Raw genomic sequence first — 20,502 nt, forward strand, 5'->3', positions numbered from 1 at the left:
AGATGCCAGGGTAGCATCCTGGCACCGGGTGCAAAATGTGCCTGGCGAATTCTGAGCCCTGCTACCCCCCCCAAGTAACAGCAATATCCACCTTAAAAGTAGGAGGAGACGCACCTGTCTCGGCGCCCTCGTAGAGCGTTCCCAGCAGGCTGTGCAGCGTGGCCAGGAGGCAGTGGGCCTGCTGTCCCCAGCACTCTGTGTACTTGAGCCCCTGCGTGAAGCCGGCGCCCAGGGAGGGCAGGAGGGCGTAGCAGTCGCAGGCCAGCTGGGGGGGAGAAGGAGAAGGAGGCAGAGCATCAGTGGGGCAGCCCAAAAGAGGGGCGGGATCCCCATAGCACTCAAAGAGTCCTGGACTAGGACCTGGGTTTAAATCCCCACCTCACAGAGATTGCATGGGGATTCAATGGGGTCTAGAGCCTGGGAGACCTGACTTCAGCCCCCCCTGCTATGAAGCTGGGCGAGGGTGACCTTGGGGGCCAGTCACAGGCTTCTCTCAGCCTGGCCTACCTCACAGGGTTGTTACAGGGATAAAGTGGGGGAGCTGCATATGCCAGCTTGGGGAATGAAGGCGGGCTGTATAAATGGGATTTATAAAAGAGCCACGAAGCTGCTGACTGGGCCATTCAGGCCCTGCTGGTGGGATTCTTCCCTCTGGGGGCACCTGGTTGGGCAGGGGTGGGGAGGCCGGGATGCTGGGCCCCTCTGGCCTGATCCAACTGCACTCTCTGGGGCTCTTCCTAGGTCTCACAAACACCCCCCCTGCCCCCAGGGGACTTTCCCAGTTTAAACCACAAGGCAGGGGGTCCCTGCGCAGCAGAAGGGCAGGCAAGAGAGGTTCATTTTTACCTGCTGTAGGTGGGGTGTCTCTGCATCCACGCGAGCCAGGAAATAGGCTGCCAGTTTGCCCTGGGGGGGGGCAGGGGGAAAAAAGGATGGGGGAGAGAGGTCAGTGGGGATTCTGCAACCCAGTGCTGCTCCTCTGCCCCCCAAAACAGAAGACTTACCCGCAAAGAGCCACATGCCCTGGGGTAAAACATCATGCAGGCCTTGCTTCCTTCCAGGGTGGCAATCTGGCACTGGGAAGAGTCCCAGGGGGAGGCAAGGGGGGGGGGTCAGAAAAGAGAAAAGGGTCAGGGAAGAGTTTTTACTCCGCAGCGAAGCCAGATGCAGGGAGATCCAGGAGGGATCAAAGAAAGACCTTCTTTGTTGAACTGCGGAACTCCCTGCCACAGGGAGACCTCCCGCTGTGGCCTAGGCCTGACCCAGCAGCCGAGCTCTGCTGTCCTCATGGAGCCTCCAGTTGCAGAGGCAGTCTACTTCTGTCCCTTGGTGCAAAGAGGTCTTTGGCCACTGTAACCTCACCCAGCCAGGCTCTGGTGTTCTCATGAAAGGGGGGGAAGTCACATTATGGGGGGGGCAATCTATTTAATTAGCACATTGATTGTTAAATTCCACTTTGACTGTCTTAATATTTATGTACAAATTGTGCTGAATTTCTGATTTTATTAAGCTGGCCCATTAATACTTTCAATTTGTGGGTCTTCAAACATGTTTTGTTCCACCTTGGGGGGGGGGAATGCAGGCCACCCCCAGTTCCCCAACTAAGGTGGGTTGGGGGGGGGTCTCACCTCGGGTTTGAGAGCCAGCAAGGAGGTAAGCAGCCCTGGGATGTGGTTGGTGCCAATGTCTCGGGCCAGCTCAGGGATCTGGCAGGAATACTCAAGCAGGTCACGGAGGATGAGGACGGCCAGCTCCATCGTGGGGGGCGGATCCTGAGACTTGGGGGGGGGGAGGGAGAAGAAATGAGGTTAGTGGGGGGCAGCCTTCCTCATCTAACACCGCCCACCCAAAACATCTGAACCACCCAGCCTTCCTGGGGACAGAAAGGGCAGCTTCTGCTGGTGGGTGCAGCTGTGGAGCTCTTGGGCCGGGGGGGGGCACTGCTGCCCCCCCACTCACCTGAATGAGGTGCTGAAGGTTTCGCAGCCACCCCAGGCAGTTCTGGCTGAAGGCTTCGGTGGAGCTCTCTGTCACCAGCAGGGAGAGGAGGCAGAGGCCCTCAAACCTTTGCAGGGAGAAGAAAAAGCAGGCGGCAGGGCAGAGTCAGAGAACTGCACGGCTGGAAGGGGTCCCCAAGGGTCATCCAGCCCAACCCCGGGCCAGACGATGATGTGTCAAGAGAAAAAGGTCCCAGTAGCTTGTGGCTGGTGGGGTTGGACTACATGCCCCTTTGGGTCCCAATTCTGAGACACCTGTGGGTCCACCCGAGGGGGCTGCACTGGTTTTGGAGTGGGGCCACAAGACCCCTGCCACCCCGTTTCACAGAAGTTGTGAAAGGGGATGCTGGGAAATTGGCAGAGTGAGAAGAGCCACCCAGCCACCCCCTGGGTCAGCTCCAGATTCCAAGGAGCTGGGGATGCTGGGAGTTGTAGTCCCCGGCGCCTGTGGGGCATTGGGGGAGGGAGGAGAGGCAGCGACTCACCGGGTTTTGATGGAGCCCAGGCGGGTGTTGCTGAGGCTGACCAGACCCCCCAGGGTGGGCGACGCCTGGAGGGAGGGAGGGAGGGAGGGGGACAGAAGGGACCCAGTCAGAGACCAGCGCGGAGGGGGAGGAGGCGGCGCTCTGCTCATGCTCGGGGGCCCGGGGGCCCCCCACCCTGAGGGGGAGGAGGAGGAAGCGCCAAGGGGAGGCTCCCCCCCCAAGGGGAAAAGGCCCTTCAGACGGGGTGGGTCTCTCACCTGGGCGCCCCCACCGGCCTCCCTGGCGCAGCGCAGCAGCCCGGCCAGGCCCCGGGGCGTCTCCGGGGGGGTCCCCGCCTGCGCGCCCCCCCTCAGCAGCCCCGCCAGGGTCTCCAGCACCAGCCGCCCCGGCGACGGAGCCCCCCCGGGACCCGACGACGAGGAAGGCGCCCCCATCGCTAACGCCGCCGCCGCCATCGCCTCTCATCACCGCCAAGGGCGCATGCGCGGGGCGAGCGCGAGAGGCATGCTGGGAAGCGCCGGGGGGGGGCTTGAATTGCCCGCCGCGAAGCCGCGCCCCAGGGGAGGGGCTCCGCGAAGCCGCCTCCTTCTCCTCCTCCCCGCCCCCGCCGGAGCCTCTGAGCGCGTGCAGAGAGCGGAGGGGGGCGCTCTGCACATGCTCGGGGCCTCTCTCTCGCTCCGCCTTCCCCAGCGGGGGGGGGGGAAATCTGTGTCGGCGCCCGCTGACGTCTCCCCCCTCCCCACCCCGCCTCCCGGGCCAGCCCTCGGATTGGCTGCCGAGGCTCCCACGTGACCGCGGCCCGGAGGCCAGCCATGGCTTCACTGTGGTCCGCTCCGCCCTGCAGCCCGGACTCGGGTCTGAAGCAGTAGAGGAGGAGGAGGAGGAGGAGGAGGAAGGCGAGCGCAGGCGGCGGCATGGGGGAGAAGGCGGGAACCAGGTAGGGAAGGGACCCGGGCGCCCCCCAGCCCCACGCACGCGCATCGGCTGCTCGGGAGGGAACCCAGGAGTCCGAGCAGCCCCCCGCTGCGCGCGCAAGGGGAGCCCAGGCGCCCCCTCTCCCCGCCAAGGGACCCAGGAGTCCGACACCCCCCTCCCCCCAAGGAGGAGCGGAGTCTTGGTCTCAGACTCCCCCCTCCCATTCTGCTCTCCGGGACTCTGGCTTCCTTCTCCGTCCCCTGACAAAAGCGCCCCAACTCGAGGGGACCCAGGCGTCCGAGCGACTCTTCAGGACTTCTCCCCCCACCCCACCCCTTCCCTTCCCTCTGGAGAGCCCAGGTGTCCTGGCCGCTTGCTGGAGCCTCCCAGGCGTCTGGGTCCCAGATGGCGCAGAAGGGCTGGGGGATCTTTTTTTGGGGGGGCGGGGAGACTTGGCTGCAACGTGGGGGACCCCGGGGCCCTCTGAGCGAGGAGGCATTAGGGTGCCAGGCCCGGGGGGGGCTGGCAGCTGCCCCAGCACCCAAAGGCTTTCCTGCCGTTTCCCCTGGGTGGGGGAACCCCCCCTTCTATGCCCAGCTTGCATTTCTATTCCCAATGGTTCTGGAGGGGGGTGTCCTTTCTTTTTCTCCCCCTTTGCTTTGGGTGGGGCAGAAAAGAGAAGTTACTTTTCTCTCTCTCTCTCTCGCCCTCCTCTCCGTTATTTACTTTTATTAGTTGGCTATTAACCTCTTCCCGGAGCCTGGCAGGAGTTGGCACCAGAGCCCCATATGTTGTGGGGCAAGAGGGAGGGAGGGCTGGCCACGTCTGCCTGTGTACACACAACACACACACACACACACAGAGCTCGGCCTCTGGATCCAGAGGTGAGAGGGTGCCCGACCCGCCAAGGCAGTTCTTCCCGTTTATTAGTTGCGTTTATCCCCTGCCTCCTGGAGCTGAAGGTGCTTCTTCAACGCACACAACAACCCTGCGAGGCCGAGAGGCAGAGGCCAACCTGCTCTCTCCAAGGCCCTCATCCCAATTCCATTCACACAACAGCCCTGCAAGGCGGGTGCAGCACCCCAGGCTCACCCCCCCCCAGTCTTTGGGCGGTAATCGAACCCAGGTCTGAACTCTAACCACTATGCCTGCTTTTCTCAACTCACTTCCAGACACAAAGCCCCCCCCCCGGATTATTTTCCAGCGCTGCACTGAGGGGGAGGGGGGACAGAACGAAAACGGCCCATTTATAAGGAAGCGGTGACTCTCCTCCCCATCTTTGCGTGAAAACAGGAAGTCATCTGCCGGGTGACATTTGGAAGAGGGTGTAAATAACTTTCTCTGCTCTGCACCCACCATCCCTCTGGACAGCTCTGGTTCCACTCTGGCAGCCCCCCCCCCCCGAGACGGCCCAGGATGGAGGGTCCTGCCCTGACATGCAACAGGACGCAACGCCGCTCCCTGCGGTGATGGCCCTGCAGAGCTGCTGGCCCCCCTTGAACTTCTTAGAAAGGAGGGGGAGATGGCAGGTCTCTGTGCCCCCCAGGCTTTCCTGCCCCACTGAAACTCCAGCCAGGGCAGAGAAAATCCCCCATCGGGCTTCTATAGGGCAGGGAGGGAGGTGTGTGTTGGGTTTATAAGGGGGAACCCTGCCCCACCTCTGCTTACAAACCTCCAGTGAAGGAGAGCCCAGGCAGTAGAGCACGAGACTCTCTGTCTCAGGGTTGTGAGTTCGAGTTCCACGTTGGGCAAGGGATTCCTGCATTGCACGGGGTGAGGCCGGATGACCCCACAGGGTCTCTTCCAGCTCTAGATTCCGAGGTAGAAACACGGGCCTTTTCTGATCTTGGGAGGAGACGGTTCAGGGGAGGGGTCCCGAGAGCCTGTTCCCCACCCCCTTTCTCTCCCCCTTTGGGGCAAGAGCCCCCTCCCAAGGAGAACAGGATATTGGGAATAAGTGCACCGTGTTCTGAAATTCTCCTGCATCACCACCCAGTTCCTTTTAAGGGCTCAGAGGCAAGGATTGGGGGGCAAGGAAAGAGATGGCTGGTTTATTATGATTATTATTACCGTACTTTTTCAGATGGGGCTTATGGGGGCTTCCAACCCTGCGATTTGTGAGCTCAGTGGCACCTGCTCCAGGTTCGAATTCTGCAGATGGCATTTCCAGGCTGGGGGAGACTCCTGGCCTGGCTCCGTCAGGGCAGAACAGAGCTGGCGGGGACCCCCAGCGACGGCCTTGCCCTGGACCTTGCTCTGTCTCTGCTGGGCTGGACCTCCCCCCCCCCCGCCATGCCCAGGCTGGAAAAGAGGTTCCCCAGCGGGGTTTGCCCTCACCACCCAACCCCCTTGATAACAGGGTAACAGCTGCTCCCGTTGCTGCGGCAACCCTCAGGCACCTGGTCCTGATGCGGTTCCCACGGCAACACATTGTACTAAGCCCTGCTGGTGGTGGATTTCTGTTCCTGGGGGAGAGAGGGAGCTGTCCTGAGAAAGCATTGGATAATTTAACGGTGGGGAGAGGAGAAGGGGGTGGGGGGACGGTGTTTCTTTTTGGGGGGAGTCCCACTTGTAGGGTGGGGGGAGATGCTGCACGCGCCCCACTTATCCTAACTGCCTTGTCCTCTTTCTCCCTCTCTGTCGTTGGAAACAGGGTTTTCAAGAAGTCCAGCCCCAATTGCAAAGTAAGTGACCCCCTTGCACCCGGCTTTGCCTCCTCCCCCTGCAAAACACCCCCTTCCCAGTCCGATGGGTGCTGTGCAAATAATAATAATAATAATAATAAGCAGCAGTAGTATTCCCTCCAAAATCCGGCCAAGCCCAATTTCTACCCCCTGAGTTTGGCGCCTGGGCCAAAAAGGCACGTTTAACGGTTTATTCGTGTGGCCTCCTCTCTCTCTCTCTCTCTCCCCCCATCTCTCTCTTTGTGGGTTTCCTGTCAGCCACCCTCCCCCTCCCAGCTTCCTTCCTCCCCAACAGGCAAGCACAAGTCTCAAACCAGGAACTGACTCCCGCCTGCCGCTGCCTCTCTTTCTCCCCGCTCTGCGCACTCTGCTTCTCCCCCCCCCCCACCTGTCAGTCGCCCGAGAAACACCCCCGCCCACCCCCTTGATCTGATCACAGACTCAAATTTGCGGATGGCGCTCCCCCTCTCCCTGCCACATCCAGCAAAAGGGATCTCTTGCATTAGGGTCTGGCTGGTGGATCAGGCCCACGGCCCACTCAGCCCAGCATCCTCTTCTCACAGTGGCCAACCAGATGAAAGTCACACACAAATCGAGGATTCGATCTCAGGAGCAGCTTCTGCCGTCTTGGGGTTTCCAGTTTGCTGCCTCTGGAGGCAGAGCTTATGCATATTCCATTGCATTTAATGTCCATCCACTAGTCTCCTCCATGGTTTTTTTTTAATCCATCCAGGTTTGTGGGCCATTGCTGCCTCCTGTGGCAGGGAGTTCCGCAGTTTAACTTCGCATGGAGAAGGACTTTTTTCCTCTCTCTCCTGCATCTTCCAACATTCAGCTTTGTTGCATGTCCACAAGTGTTATGAGATAGAGGGAAACTTTTCCCTGCCCAGTTTCTTTATGCCATGCATAATTTTACATACTTTATAAGTTGATTTTATAAACTTAGTTGCACAAGAACATCCCCCCACCGAAAGAGAAAAAAATTCCTTCCAGTAGCACCTTAGAGACCAACTAGGTTTGTCATTGGTATGAGCTTCCGTGTGCATGCACACTTCCTCAGATATCAGGTATCTGATATCTTCTGAAGAAGTGTGCATGCACACGAAAGCTCATACCTATGACAAACTTAGTTGGTCTCTAAGGTGCTACTGGAAGGATTTTTTTAATTTTGTTTCGACTACGGCAGACCAACACGGCTACCCACCAAAAGCGATCTCTCTTCTTGCTGATGGGGTGTGGGAAGAGGCTTCTTGTGGGGGGGTGCAGATGGGGGGGCTGGCTTTACAGGGGGGCTGAAGGAGAAGGGAGGGCGCGGAGGCGATGAACTGGAAAATTCAATTTTTGAGCTGGTTGCGGGGGGTGGTCTTGAGTGCCTGAGAAAACCACTGTTGGTGGAAGGGAGGAGGGAAGCGCCCTTGTGGTGGTGGTGGGCTTTTGTTTGGGGTGGGGGCAGCGAAAAAAGCGTGTGGGTGCCAGCCCTGCTTTCAGAACACCTGGCTGGAATCCTGAATCTTGGGCAAGGCAGCTGAGAGGCAAGGATGGAGGCAGGCAAACACGTGTCTTTTCTTTCTTTCTTTCTTTCTCTTTCTTTCTTTCTTTCTTTCTTTCTTTCTTTCTTTCTTTCTTTCTTTCTTTCTCTCTCCATCTCTCTCTCTCTCTCTCTCTCCCCCATTGCCCCCCTTTCTCTCTCCTGGTTTATTAGGGGGTTGGGCTAGATGGCCCCTGGGGGTCCCTCCCAAGCCTCCAATGCTTTGCTCAATCTGGGTGAGGAGGACGGCGCTTTGTTGACTCCCGGAGTCTCTGTGGTGATCCTCCCTCCCTCCCTCCCTCCCTCCCTCCCTCCCTCTCTGTGGGGCAGCCAGCAACGCAGACTCCTGGCAGGGTAGGGCAGCCAGAAAACGCTGCAGGCCAAACAGCCTTTGGGGCTGGGGGGGGGAGGAGTGAAGGGGGGGCAGCTGGGATCAACGGAGGAAGTGGGGAGGGCAGGATGGAACCCCTGGAGCTGGGCCAGATCCGGTGCGAGGTGCCTCCTCTGGGCGTGCGGGTTTATCGGAAGCAGCTCAGCAGCCAGGTGGGGATCTTTGGGGGGTGGGAGTGGGGTGGGGTCCTGCTTTGCAGGTTATGGATTTGGGGGTGGGAGAAGGATGGTGGGGCTGGAAGTGAGCTGGGGGGGCAGTTCCAGGTCTTGGGGGGGGGTGAGGAGAGGACGAGGGACCTTGGCTGCGTGGGGGGGCAGGTGCTTGATGTCACAAGGTTTGGGGTCTTTCCAGTGTCCCATTGCCCTTGTCTGTCCCACTGATATAGAATCAGAGATTTGTGGGTTTGGAAGGGCTCCCCAGGGGCCACGCAGGAACCGCAACCAAAGGATCCCTGACAGACACCCCTCCCCCCCCGACCTCTGCTTAAAAATCCCTAGGGAATCCAGGAATTGTAGAGTCGGGCGGGGCTCCCGAGGCCATCTAGCCCACCCCCCTGCCATGTTGGATTGGGGGCTTCCCTAGAGAGGCCCCCCATGGAGGGAGCTCCCTTCTTGTCTCCACCTAACCGGGCTCTGCCTCTTCTCCTCCCAGCTCACCGTCTACCTGGGCAAGAGGGACTTTGTGGACCACCTGGACAGAGTGGACCCCGTAGGTGAGTAGGGGGCAGGGGGGGCAGAGAGCCCCTGGGGCAGTCGGTGGTGCAAGGGGGGAGCAGGCCGCTCTTCCTCCAGAGGAATGCTTGGAGAAGAGGAAAGTGAGTTAAGCGGTGGTCCCTTCCAATTTCTTTGGGGTGCGTCAAAGTCTCCCCGCCCCCCCCCCCACTCCATTCAGGCGAAAATGCCTTTTTAAAAACTGCACTTTTAGACCACTTTATTTTCCTGCAAGGAGCTCAAGGTGGCCAAGACTGCAGGAAGGCAGCGACTGGTCCCGGTGGTCGCCGGCGGGGGGGGGGCACGGCTTCCAAGTCTGAGCATTTGAACCCAGGTCTTTTTTTTAAGCCCAAGGGCTTTAGTAGCGCTGTGCTGTTTTGTTTTAATGGCACATACTGTATTTTCATAGGCATGGCTTTCAAATATTCTTGCAGTTCTGTTAGAGTTTGATTACATTTTTCGACAGTGATAGTAGATGATAGGAAGAGGTATACCTTAATAAATTTGGATCCAGATTGCAAAGCGATAGAACTCAGCATCAGAAATGCAGGCGGCGATGAAATTGCAATTTAAATAAAAATAATAATAAATTGTCCAGTAGCACCTTAGAGACCAACTAAGTTTGTTCTGGGTATAAGCTCTTCGTGTATCTGAAGAAGTGTGCATGCACACAAAAGCTTATACCCAGAACAAACTTAGTTGGTCTCTAAGGTGCTAGTTAGAGCACCTTAAAAAGGAATTTTTAAAATTCATTTATTTATTTCGACTGCATCAGACCTGAATCTAGTTGTGTCTGTGTGTGTGTGTGTGTGTGTGTGTGTGTGAACCATTTTGTGGAACCAAATGGAGAGAACCTTCCCCTGGAGTGAAAAGGGTCCCAAGTAAAGGCTATTGATCTGTTATCAGATCATCAAGTCTAGAACAGGAGTCGGGGGGGGGGTTGGCTGGTGTGTGTGTGTTGCTGTTTGGGCTGTACCAATCCAGGGCGATGTGGGTGGGAATGGAGGTTTGCATCCCCCCCTTACCCATAGCTGCCAAGTTATCCCTTTTTTAAAGGGATTTTCCCTTATGCTGAATAGGCTTCCTCGCGAGAAAAGGGAAAACTTGGCAGCTATGCTTACCCCCCCCTCTGTTTCTTTTCTGCCCCCTTAGATGGTGTCGTTCTGGTGGACCCCGAATACCTCAAGGACCGGAAGGGTAAGTAGGGGGGCAAGAAAAGGGGCTGATGCTTGAATTTTTGGGACACTGATTTTTACTTGTTTGCCTTTATGTATTTATTGTGCATTTTGTATGGGCACCAAAAATGGCCGGCGCCGACAATGGAAGTTGCATCTACACATGTCCAGAAGTGCGTAGGCGCAACTTCCTGTGTCGCTTTGCCCATCTATGGGCACCGAAAATGGCCGGCGCCGACACCGGAAGTTGCGTCTACGCACTTCCAGACATGCATAGACGCGACTTCCGGCGCCGGACATTTTCTGGGTGGCTCCCAACCAAATTAGTGATAATAATAATAATAATAAAGCAATAAAACATCAGACATTAAAAACTTCCCTAAACAGGGCTGCCTTCAGATGTCTTCTAAAAGTCAGATAGTTGTTTATTTCCTTGACATTTGAAGGGTGCCACTACTGGGAAGGCCCTGTGCCTGGTTTTACAGGCTCCAGTCCTTAGGATGCTCCAAATTGCTCAATGTCTGATCGTTTGAGGAGCTGGGGGGGGGGTCGGGCAGCAGAGGAGACTTATCTGGGAAATTCTGTGAAAAAACGGTCAACCTACAAACGCATTTTTCCTGTTCACACGTGGTCAACACGTTCTCCACACCATTCCAAAGATAATTCAGTTCAGAGTTTGATGATCAATCATTCTGCGCATGATTAGAGCAGCTGGAAGTGTGACAGGAAGATGACTCGGATTTTCTCTAATTTCTACTCCCCATCTCCCACCCTAAAGTTCTTCTAACGACCTTGCCAGAGAAAAGAGACAGTAGGTTAATGACCCTTGATCGTACTAATAGATTTGCTTCTTCCTTTGGGGAACTGATAAGAAGTGCCATGCTAGGGGCGGAAATCAGATGACTGGAGGGCAATGAAAATTGCATTGCTTGAACATGTTATGTTGGTCACACATACCTCTCCCTCCCCATAGCAAATGAAAAGGAAAATGTATGGTTTTTTTCCTCTTCTTTGAGGTTCTTAGCATTAAGATAACGGGGTGAGATGTTACCTGAAATGTGTCATATATTCAGTATTTCTTGTGACCAACGAAACATCACAGCAGGCAACTTATAAGAGGGTGTGTCCCATGAACCTCCTTTTAGGACCGTCATAATTCCTTCCCTGAGAATTTAATAAGCATTAGGACTGCAGTTTGGACCATACTATCAGTAAAGGTAAAGGGACCCCTGACCATTAGGTCCAGTTGTGACTGACTCTGGGGTTGCGGCGCTCATCTCGCATTATTGGCCGAAGGAGCCGGCGTACAGCTTCCGGGTCATGTGGCCAGCATGACAAAGCCACTTCTGGTGAACCAGAGCAGCACACGGAAACACCGTTTACCTTCCCGCCGGAGCAGTACCTAATTATCTACTTGCACTTCGTGCTTTCGAACTGCTAGGTGGGCAGGAGCTGGGACCGGGCAACGGGAACTCACCCCGTTGCAGGGATTCGAACCGCCGACCTTCTGATCGGCAAGCCCTAGGCTCTGTGGTTTAACCCACAGCACCACCTGCGTCCCTATACTATCAGTACATGGCATCTTATAGCTCTCAGGAAGTTTGAAACATATAGGTAAAAATAAAAATAAATAAAACTTTAAGAGAAAGTCATTATCCAAGTGTTACAGGTAAATTCTTGAGGCTGCAGAACCTTTGCCACAGTCAAACACACCTTTTAATTGCAATAAAAGAAATTAAACGACAGCTTCTTGGTAATTTTTGCAGAGAAGTGCCTTGCCACGAAAAGAGGTCCACTGGAGTTCAAAAAACATTAGCTTGGAGGGAACCAAAACATGACGTGTCAAGGAGCTTGCCAATGTGACGTTGGTCACGGCGGAATCACCCGCGTGGGGCGTTGAAGCACCCCCAAATTTCTGTCACCAAACAGAAGTAGTGAAGCCCTTGCTTTCTGCAAAACTGCAAAATCCTAGATGCCTGGGGGGCGACCGTTTCCTTTTTTCTGAGCATGTCCTTCCCTTTGGCTCCAGGGCTGTGTGGCATCGGAGGGGCCTAACCGTGTCCCCCTTCTTCCCTGGCAGTCTTTGTGACGCTGACCTGCGCTTTCCGCTACGGCCGCGAGGACCTGGACGTGCTGGGCCTCTCCTTCCGCAAGGACCTCTTCCTGGCCTCGTGGCAGGCCTTCCCGCCCCCCGAGGAGACTGCCGAGCCCCTCACCCGCCTGCAGGAGCGGCTGCTGCGGAAACTGGGGGCCAACGCCCACCCCTTCAGCTTCATAGTAAGAGAGGGAGGAAGCCCACCCAACCTTTTCACCCCTAAATTCCTGCATTGCGGCGGGTTGGGCTAGAGGCCCTTTGGGGGTCCCCCCCTTCCAACTCTCTGCAGTTCTCTGGCTCTATGATCATGCCATTACTGTCCCCTTACAGATTTCCTTTCCATCCCCTGTCACAGAATCAAAGGACTGTCAGGTTTGAGGGGAACCCAAGGGGCATCTAGCCCAACCCCCAGCTTTGAAAGTTGCCGTGGAAGGCACCTGCTGAATTTTCAGTGGCAGGGAGTTCCGCAGGGTGGGGCTGATGGTGCGGCTACTTTGGTTTCTGGGTTTCTGGTCTCCGTTTGTGGGGTGGAGAAAGTGGCAAGAGGGGAAAATGCGGGGGGGGGGGGTGTCTGTGTGCTGGGACTCAGAGGAGAAGCCCTTGGGGTGCCATGTTGGTGACCCCAAAGTAGGAGTTGGGGGGGAACTTTTTCACTGCTCTATTTCTCTCTGCGCCCCTCAGATCCCACAGAACCTGCCCTGCTCTGTGACGCTGCAGCCGGGTCCAGAGGACACAGGAAAAGTAAGGGGTTTCTGAAGGGGTGGGGGGCAGATTTTGGGGGTTCAGGGGAAAGAAAAGGATGCAGCCTTGTGGATTCTGCCCTGAAAGCAGCATTAGGGGCAGAGCTGCTTATGGGGCAGCTGGGGGGGGGGACACACGACAGGACCAGCAGTGTCACTAAGGGACACCCCCCCCCCCGCTTTCCCCCTCCTCCAGGCTTGCGGTGTCGATTTTGAGATCCGGGCTTTTTGTGCCAAAATTCAAGATGAGAAGATTCACAAAAGGTGAGCCCAACGTCTCAGGGCTGTTCTTCATGGGCAAACAAATCCTGTGGCTGAGAAATTGCAAAAAGCAAAACAGATGTATTGTTATTTTTGGTGTTATGTAGCCCAGTCTTCCCCGCCAAACCCCTGGGAGTTTTCCTAGAATGGTAGAGTTGGAAGGGGGCCCCCGGGGTCATCCAGCCCAGCCCCCGGCAATGCAGGAACTGCGGTTGATCAGGGAAGGTTGTGGGGCAGGGAGATAAGGCTGTGTCCTTTTCTGTGAAGCCCCTTGCCCCCTTTTCCGGCTGCTTTGCCCATGGCAGGCTCTGGGTTCAGATCTCTGGCAACACGTCCAGTTCAGGCCAGAAAATACCTTTGTCCCAGAAACTGTAGGGAGAAGTGTTTGGCCCAACTCTGTATTTAATTCTTTACTATTTGTTTTTCCCCTCGATTTATATACTGGCCTTTATCATGACCCCCTTCTCTCGGACTTCCCTAACTCGCAGGGTGGTGGTGGGGGTGTGAAATGGGGAAGAGAGCTCCTTGCGATTCCTAAAGGTGGGCTGACGTTCATGCAATGGATTAATAGGGCTTTGAACTGCCCCCTCCTCACTCGCCTTGGGGAGAACCCAGGCATCCTGGGCCACAGCCAACTCCTCTTTCAGCCACTCTCCCTTCTTGCCCCCCACCCCACCCACAGGAATTCCGTCCGCCTGGTCATCCGGAAAGTTCAATATGCCCCGGAGAAGCCCGGCCCCCAGCCCATGGCCGAGACCACCCGCCACTTCCTGATGTCCGACCGCTCCTTGCACCTCGAGGCTTCGCTCGACAAGGAGGTATTTTTTTTGGGGGGGGTTGCGATGCACATAGGTGCATTTGCGGTGTGTGTGTGTGTGAAATGTGCTTCTGACTGAGACCCTGCGGACCCCCGCCACCAGTATTGCAAGAGTCGCAGTAAGGAATCCGGGAGTCATAGCTCAACCCCCTGCAAGGCGGGAACCGCAGCTCAAGACTCCCTTGGCGCCCAGCCTCTGCTCAAAAGCAGCCCCAGTCTAGTCCCCATCTCCCCCACCCCCAGCAATAGCTGCCCCCTCCCCACAATGCCCCACCTGCAAGTTGCTGCAATGAGGGAAAGGCCCTTAAAGCCGATTAAAACACACCCCAGTATCCCCAGGCTGGTCTGAGCAAATCAATGCTTTTAAAAATGGTTGATAATTTTGATTTTTTTAAATTGATATTTAAATTTGCTGGAAGCCACCCAGAGTGGCATAGAAATAATGTATTACTATTACTACGGTATAATTTTAGAACAATTTTGTTTATGAAAGAAAAGAGACGAAGAAAATATGTGAGAAAGAAGATGCAGAAATAAAATCAGTACATTTCCATACATTGAAATAAATGATGCTCTATCCCTGATAGAAGTGTAGCTATTCAAAACCTAATACGTTCTTTGCAAACTCATTCCAAATATCACTATATTAATCCAAACCAAGTATCTGTTGTCTGACTGTCAAGTTCCACACCGTAGGCGTTTAGTTCAAGAGAATATTCTCCCCGGAGTATTTTCGCTTTTAGGAAGCTCTGAAAAAAGGGTCAAGAGGCAGTGAGTTCCAAAGATGGATCTCTTTCAAATGCAGAACTCTTGGCAGCCATGGTTCATTTAGAGAGTCTCTGGGGTCACAGGCTTCAAGGTGGATGTTCCCCGCTTTTGATTTGGGGGGAGGGTGTTGCGAGAGAGAGGCAACTGGTCCAAGGGGGGTCCTGGGAGAGTGGGCTGTGTCTTCCCTTTGAGGGCCCTTCCTTGGCCATGTATCCTGACCCCCCCTTCTCTCCCCCCTCCAGCTTTATTACCACGGGGAGCCCATCAGCGTCAACGTTCACGTCACAAACAACTCCAGCAAAAGTGTCAAGAAAGTCAAGGTGTCCGGTAGGAAGGGGGGGTCCCTGCGGAGCTGGGTGGGGCCACCTTGGAGCATTTTTTGGGGGGGGTGCGTGGGGATGGAGCGGCCAGATGAGGACCCCGCCGGAACACCCCCCCCAATTTGGCACTCCATGGACCTGGCTTCCTCTGGACAGTACCTGACGCTTTTCCTTCCTCCCGACCCTGCAGTGCGGCAATATGCAGACATCTGCCTCTTCAGCACAGCCCAGTACAAGTGCCCCGTGGCCCAAATCGAACAGGAGTAAGTATCCGGATTTGGAACTGGGGCTGGAGCGATGGGATGCGGGGTGTGTGTGTGTGATTTCGGAAAACGCAGCCTTGCCTTCGTCGTCTCCCCAAGTGTAGAAATGTTCTGGGACACCCTTCTCTCCCTAAAAGCTCCAAGGGAGACTCCACCCACCCCCAGGGGGAAGCTGCAGCACTGGGTGGAGCTGGGTGGGACTCCCAAGGCTCATCCAGCCCAACCCTCTGCAATGCAAGAGTCTCAGCCAATGGCGTTTTGCATTTTGGCACTGGCCTGACGTTGTCCCCTGCACCCCAGCTTGCAATGGGGGTTCGTGGAAGGGCTGTCACTCAGTGGTTAGAGCAGGCAGTTTCCGGGTTTGAGCCCCAAGGGAGGAGAGGTAATTCTGCATGACGTGGGCTGACAAACAGCCTTACTCGGTAGAAAGCAGCTTGCGGCGTCCCTGCGAGGTGGGCCGTGATGGGCTGGCAGGAATCTTGACGCCGCTCTCTCTCTCTCTGTGTGTCTCTGCTTGCCCTTGGCTTCCTCTGCCAGCGACCAAGTGGCCCCCAGCTCCACCTTCTGCAAGGTCTACACCCTCACGCCCCTGCTCAGCAACAACCGGGAGAAGAGGGGCCTGGCGTTGGACGGGAAGCTCAAGCACGAAGACACCAACCTGGCCTCTTCCACCATGTGAGTCCTGCCCCCCCCCCTGCGCCCCCATTCCGGCAATTAAACACCCCTGAACTCCCGGGCCGGCTGGCAGCAAATACGCCTTGGCATTGTTCTGTCATGGAAGGGGGGTGCCCAGGGGTCATCCAGTCCAACCCCCCTGCCGGGCAGAAATTGCAGCTAAAGGATTCCAGGATTGCACAGGAACCAAACGGGGGTTGCAGCCCCCCCGGTGGGTGGGAGGGGGGGCAGGAGGTTCCTTGGGGGTGTGCTAAGAGGCAAGAGGGCAGGGAATATTGGACTTTGCAGAGCTGCTCACCCCAGGATTGATGGCGCTCCGTGTAGCAAGGTGCTCTCCTTCTGGCTGCCCTGGGTGCAGGCTGCTGACTGGAGGGGGAGACCCAGTCAGCATACGACACCTGTGCTGGCTGCCAATTGGCTCCCGGGCCGAGTCCAAGGTGTTACTCTTAGTATATAAAGCTCTTAACAGGGGGTTGGACTAGATGACCGCCGGGGATCCCTTCCAATTTGACGAGGCTGTGATTCTGACAACTTGGGGGCAGCTTATCTGCAAGATTGCTTGACCACCCTTATTTTTATGCATAAGCCGCCTTGAGTCCTGTCAGAGGAAAAGGTGGGGCATAAATACATTAATATTAGTTATTATTAATAATAAATGTGGCAGCATCGACACTTTCGAACCCCTGCCTCTTGATATCCTCCCGCACAACTGCCTTCACTGTATTCTTTTTGGTGCCTGCTGAACACGTTCCCGTTTGAGACAAGTTTGCACAAGTTTCAGTCTATTCTGCTGCAGTTTTAAATTGTGCTTGTAGTGTGTTCCATTGTGGTTTTGCAATTTTTGTGACAGTTTTATGGTTTTGATAAACCTCTCTGAGGCATTTTCCCTTTGCAATCAAGCGGTATACAGTGGTACCTCAACTTACAAACGACTTAAAAACCGAATTTTTCAACTTACGAATGGGGGTAATGGCCACGCGCTTACGAATGTCTCGACATCCGGAAAAAACCCGCAGCGGTTTTAGATAGGGTTGCTTCGACTTACGAATTTTTCCGTTTTCAATGCATTCCTATGGGAAATTGCGTTTCCAATGGCCTTTTTCAACGTACGAATTTTTCGACTTATGAAGGTGCCTTCGGAATGGATTAAATACATAAGTCGAGGCACCACTGTATAAATTTTATGAAGTAAATACAGTGGTCGTTTCAGTTGGATTAATCTGGCAATTAGCTGCTGCTACTGCTCTGAATCTTCTTTTCGGAGGGGTGGAGCCACTGGGGGTGAGTTCATGGCACCGAGGAGGCGGAAGGGACCCCCAAAAGTTTGGGTAAAAAATGTGAGCGTAGGGAAAAGGGGAGGCATTGTTCTTTGCAGGGTCCTTGGGGTGTTTCTAGGTCAGAACAGCCTCCCCATTTCTTTTTCCTTGGCATTGCAGCGTGAAGGAGGGTGCCAACAAGGAGGTCCTGGGCATCCTGGTCTCCTACCGGGTCAAGGTCAAGTTGGTGGTGTCCCGGGGAGGGTAAGTATGAATATCGGGTGGGTTGCTCTTCTTCTCTCGTTGTCGCCATGCCCCCCCCCAAATCCCAACTCGTCTGTTGCAAAAGAGGTGTTTGGAAGAGAGACTCCTGCTCTCTAGTAGCAGAGTTAAGCACAATGGTTCACTCCAAGCGCATTTAAATTTGGTTAGATTTTACATTGGCTCTCGCCCACTTTCAAACAAACACCTAGGCTAGAATAAATCACAGGCACTTGGCATTGCAGATAAGTGGATATTTTGGGGGCTTTGCAGAAGTTACAGCCAACAAGTTGCAGTAGTAAAAAAAAGGGGGGAGGAGTTTCCAATCGATCTAAAAAGAAGAGAATAAAAAGGATCGTGCAATATTTGGGGTTTGCAAAGATGCAAAATCTCCCCAAAAAGATGTAAAATCTCCCCAAGGAGTTGCAGCAAACCAAGGATTTGAAGTAGGATGCCAATGGAAGATAAGTCGGGAAGTCTGTGTAAGATTAAAATAAGAGTTGTATAGATGCAATGTGCCAAACGAAAAATGATTAAATAACTAAATATGAACACCTAAAAAATAAAAAAGGCATCTGTTCAGCTACTGTGAGGGCAGGATGCTGGACGAGCCTCATCCAGCAGCCAGACATTTCAGATGACAGTATGGAGCTTCCAGGTCCAGAGGCAGTATATCTCAGTTCCCAGGTTCTATGAGGCATTTGGCCCTTTGAGGCCAGGATGCCTTGGGCCTGATCCCGCTTGCAGGCTCTTCTCATGATCTTCTCCTCCCCCGCCCCCCAGGGATGTTTCCGTGGAGCTGCCTTTCGTCCTCATGCACCCTAAGCCACCCGACCAGGCCTCGCCCAAGTTGCAGCCTCAGCTGGGTAAGTCTCTGAATGGGAGTGCAAGCCTTCTCCTACGGGATGCCACCCCAGAGGCAGCTGTGCTCGTTCCGAGTGGAGGGTGGGGTGGGAGACGTTTCATGGGTCAAAAGGGGCGCCTTGCCTTGGAGAACGAGGAAACTCACGCTCCCCGTTTCCCTTCCAGCCGCCCCCGAGACGGACGCCCCGGTCGACACCAACCTCATTGAGTTCGAAACGAAGTAAGACAAGTCTGACCCTTTCCCTGGGGGGCTCAGAGGCCAGCACCCACAAGGCCCTGCTCTCGGGGGGGGGGGAGGTAGGAGGTAGCCAGGCTGTGCCCAAAGGGTCTGCCTCTCTCTCTCTCTCTGCCTAGTTATTTCCCACTCAGCCCAATTATTTAGTATTATTATTGACTTATTTTTATTCCCAGCATAAGAAGGCAAGATGGAAACCCAAAATGCATAATAAAAACAAAGCTAGCCAATAAGCTGCCTCCCCCTCTAGCAACAGATCGAGGCTCTTAGGATTATTACATTTATGCCGGCCCTTTCCTCCAAGTTGCTCAAGGACATGTGCCTTCTTCTCTCCCTCCCCTTTTTATTCCCCCCCAACAACAACCCTGCGAGGGAGGTTTGGGGCCCAAGTCACCCAATGGGCTTCATAGCCGCTTTGAACCGGCGTCTCCCCAGTCCGAGTCTAGAACTTACAACACATTTCCGTCTTCCATTCCACAAGTTGGAGTGGCTTCTTTTTTTATATAGGGCAGGGCGGAGCCCCCAAACCACCTTTGAGGACTTCTGTGGGGTGACTGCATTGCCATCTAACACTTGGGGGGTGTTCAACTGGGGTGGGGGGTTTAAAAGTGGAGAATCTTGGTCAGCGGTTGGGGCATGGAAAGGAGAACCCACAAGGAGGGGGGGGACAGCTGCAAGGGCCCCCAAACCCACCACCCACCCCCGTGTCCAGGGCCCAGGAAAGGAGCTGGACCTTGGGGTCTTGCACAGGGAGCTCCCAGTGTGGTGCAGTGGTCGGAGCACCCGGGTTCAAATCTCTGCTTGGCTGTGCTGCTTGCCTGGGGGTCTGGAGGGGGCCGGTTTCTCCCTTTCAGCCCTAGCCTACCTGGCAGGGTTGTTGCTTCACGCACCACCTTGGAGGAAATGATGGGATGTAGGAATGCGGGGAAAGAAGCAGATCTTTTACAGGTGAAAGAAAAAGAAAATCCACCATTTTTGTGCATATCCAAAGCAGCCTGACTGTGTCTCCCTGTTCTCTCCTTTCCTTCCCCCCCCCCCCACAAAAAACAACCCAGCTACGGGCAGGACGATGACATTGTATTCGAAGACTTTGCCCGCCTGCGCCTGAAGGGGCTGAAGGACGACAAGGAAGACGACGACCATTTTTGCTAGGGAGGGAGAAACGCCCCCCCCTCGCCACCACAGGTCCAGCCAAGTTTGGGGGGGGGGAGCGGAGAGAGAGGAAAGAGCTGAGAAATGCCCCCCCCCCCGTATGGATGTCGCCTCATCCTCTACTCCCCCCTCCTTTCTTATAGGAGCCATCACCCCCCCCCTTTGCCTTGTGTCTTCATGCTGTATGGGGGGGGGGCTTTTAATGTGACTAAAAACGGAGGGGGGAAGGGGCCACCGCTTCACCCCCCCCCAGCTTTTAATCTTTACCTGCTGCTGCGTATCTTCTCCACAGATGGATTTTAACGCCACCGTCCTCGTCCGTCCCCCTCTCCCAAATTTTTGTCTAACGCACTGGAATCATATATTGGGCATTATCGTCTGACTGTCGTATCCCCACCCCGAAAAAAGGACCACGTTGTGTGTGTCTAATCTCTCTGGGCAACCCCCCCCACCTGCTCTTTATATAAATGTTTTATTTTTAAATGCTATTTTAACTGGTTAGGGAAAACAATTGGTCAATTGAACTCTCTCCTCTTTCCCTTAAAAAAAAATCCATTGGGGCTGGGAGGCATCTTCTGTCTCCCCCCCCTCTCTTTTTCAACAAAGCCCCCCACCCACCCACAAGGAGATATGCCTCTGCTGGCCATGGGGAGTGTGAGCTGAGCCCCACCCCCACTGCCTGGGATTGGGGACCCCTCCCCGTGCCCCCAAATGCAGAAGGGGGCAGGTGTGTGCCAATGTCTCTGTGCTTTGTGCCCAGTCCCCCCACCTTTGCAGGGCTGCCCCTCTGTACAAACAGGTGCGGGGCAGGCAATGCGTGTAAAAAGAAGTAAAAAAAGGCCATTATTATTTCTTATATTGTCTGAGCAGAGAGCAAGAAATGAATTAAAAAGTGGTTAACAGATGCCTG

The 20,502-nt window shown here is 55.0% G+C and overlaps 2 protein-coding genes across 4 annotated transcripts in view; one reads left to right on the forward strand and one right to left on the reverse strand.

Annotated features, from left to right (window-relative positions):
• Nucleotides 1–2,947, reverse strand: part of PELP1 (proline, glutamate and leucine rich protein 1) — a 9,398-nt gene extending 6,451 nt beyond the window's left edge. The window contains exons 1-7 of the mRNA XM_060281408.1: nt 2,740–2,947; nt 2,483–2,547; nt 1,960–2,065; nt 1,629–1,778; nt 1,005–1,076; nt 847–906; nt 63–265 (exon numbers count right to left, since the gene is read on the reverse strand). Coding sequence (XP_060137391.1) covers nt 63–265; nt 847–906; nt 1,005–1,076; nt 1,629–1,778; nt 1,960–2,065; nt 2,483–2,547; nt 2,740–2,937 — 854 coding nt within the window. The 5' untranslated portion in view covers nt 2,938–2,947. The remainder of the gene's footprint in view (nt 1–62; nt 266–846; nt 907–1,004; nt 1,077–1,628; nt 1,779–1,959; nt 2,066–2,482; nt 2,548–2,739) is intronic.
• A 149-nt stretch (nt 2,948–3,096) lies between these two features.
• Nucleotides 3,097–20,497, forward strand: ARRB2 (arrestin beta 2). 3 transcript variants are annotated; one of them, XM_035135348.2, is made up of 16 exons: nt 3,097–3,419; nt 5,481–5,539; nt 6,051–6,081; nt 8,652–8,712; nt 9,863–9,907; nt 11,966–12,162; nt 12,662–12,721; nt 12,917–12,984; nt 13,664–13,799; nt 14,809–14,893; nt 15,077–15,149; nt 15,687–15,824; nt 17,261–17,344; nt 18,125–18,207; nt 18,371–18,425; nt 19,496–20,497. In XM_035135348.2, the coding sequence occupies exons 2-16, from the start codon at nt 5,481–5,483 to the stop codon at nt 19,590–19,592; spliced, it is 1,272 nt and encodes a 423-aa protein (XP_034991239.2). In that variant the 5' UTR covers nt 3,097–3,419; the 3' UTR covers nt 19,593–20,497. The 3 variants fall into 3 exon arrangements, with proteins under 3 accessions (XP_034991239.2, XP_034991240.1, XP_060137987.1); XM_035135349.2 differs by lacking the exon at nt 5,481–5,539 and having other exon boundaries at nt 3,282–3,419; XM_060282004.1 differs by lacking the exon at nt 3,097–3,419 and having other exon boundaries at nt 3,856–5,539.
• The last annotated feature ends 5 nt before the right edge of the window (nt 20,498–20,502 follow it).

This window comes from Zootoca vivipara, chromosome 13 (genome assembly GCF_963506605.1).
Source record: "Zootoca vivipara chromosome 13, rZooViv1.1, whole genome shotgun sequence".
Taxonomy (NCBI): domain Eukaryota; kingdom Metazoa; phylum Chordata; class Lepidosauria; order Squamata; family Lacertidae; genus Zootoca; species Zootoca vivipara.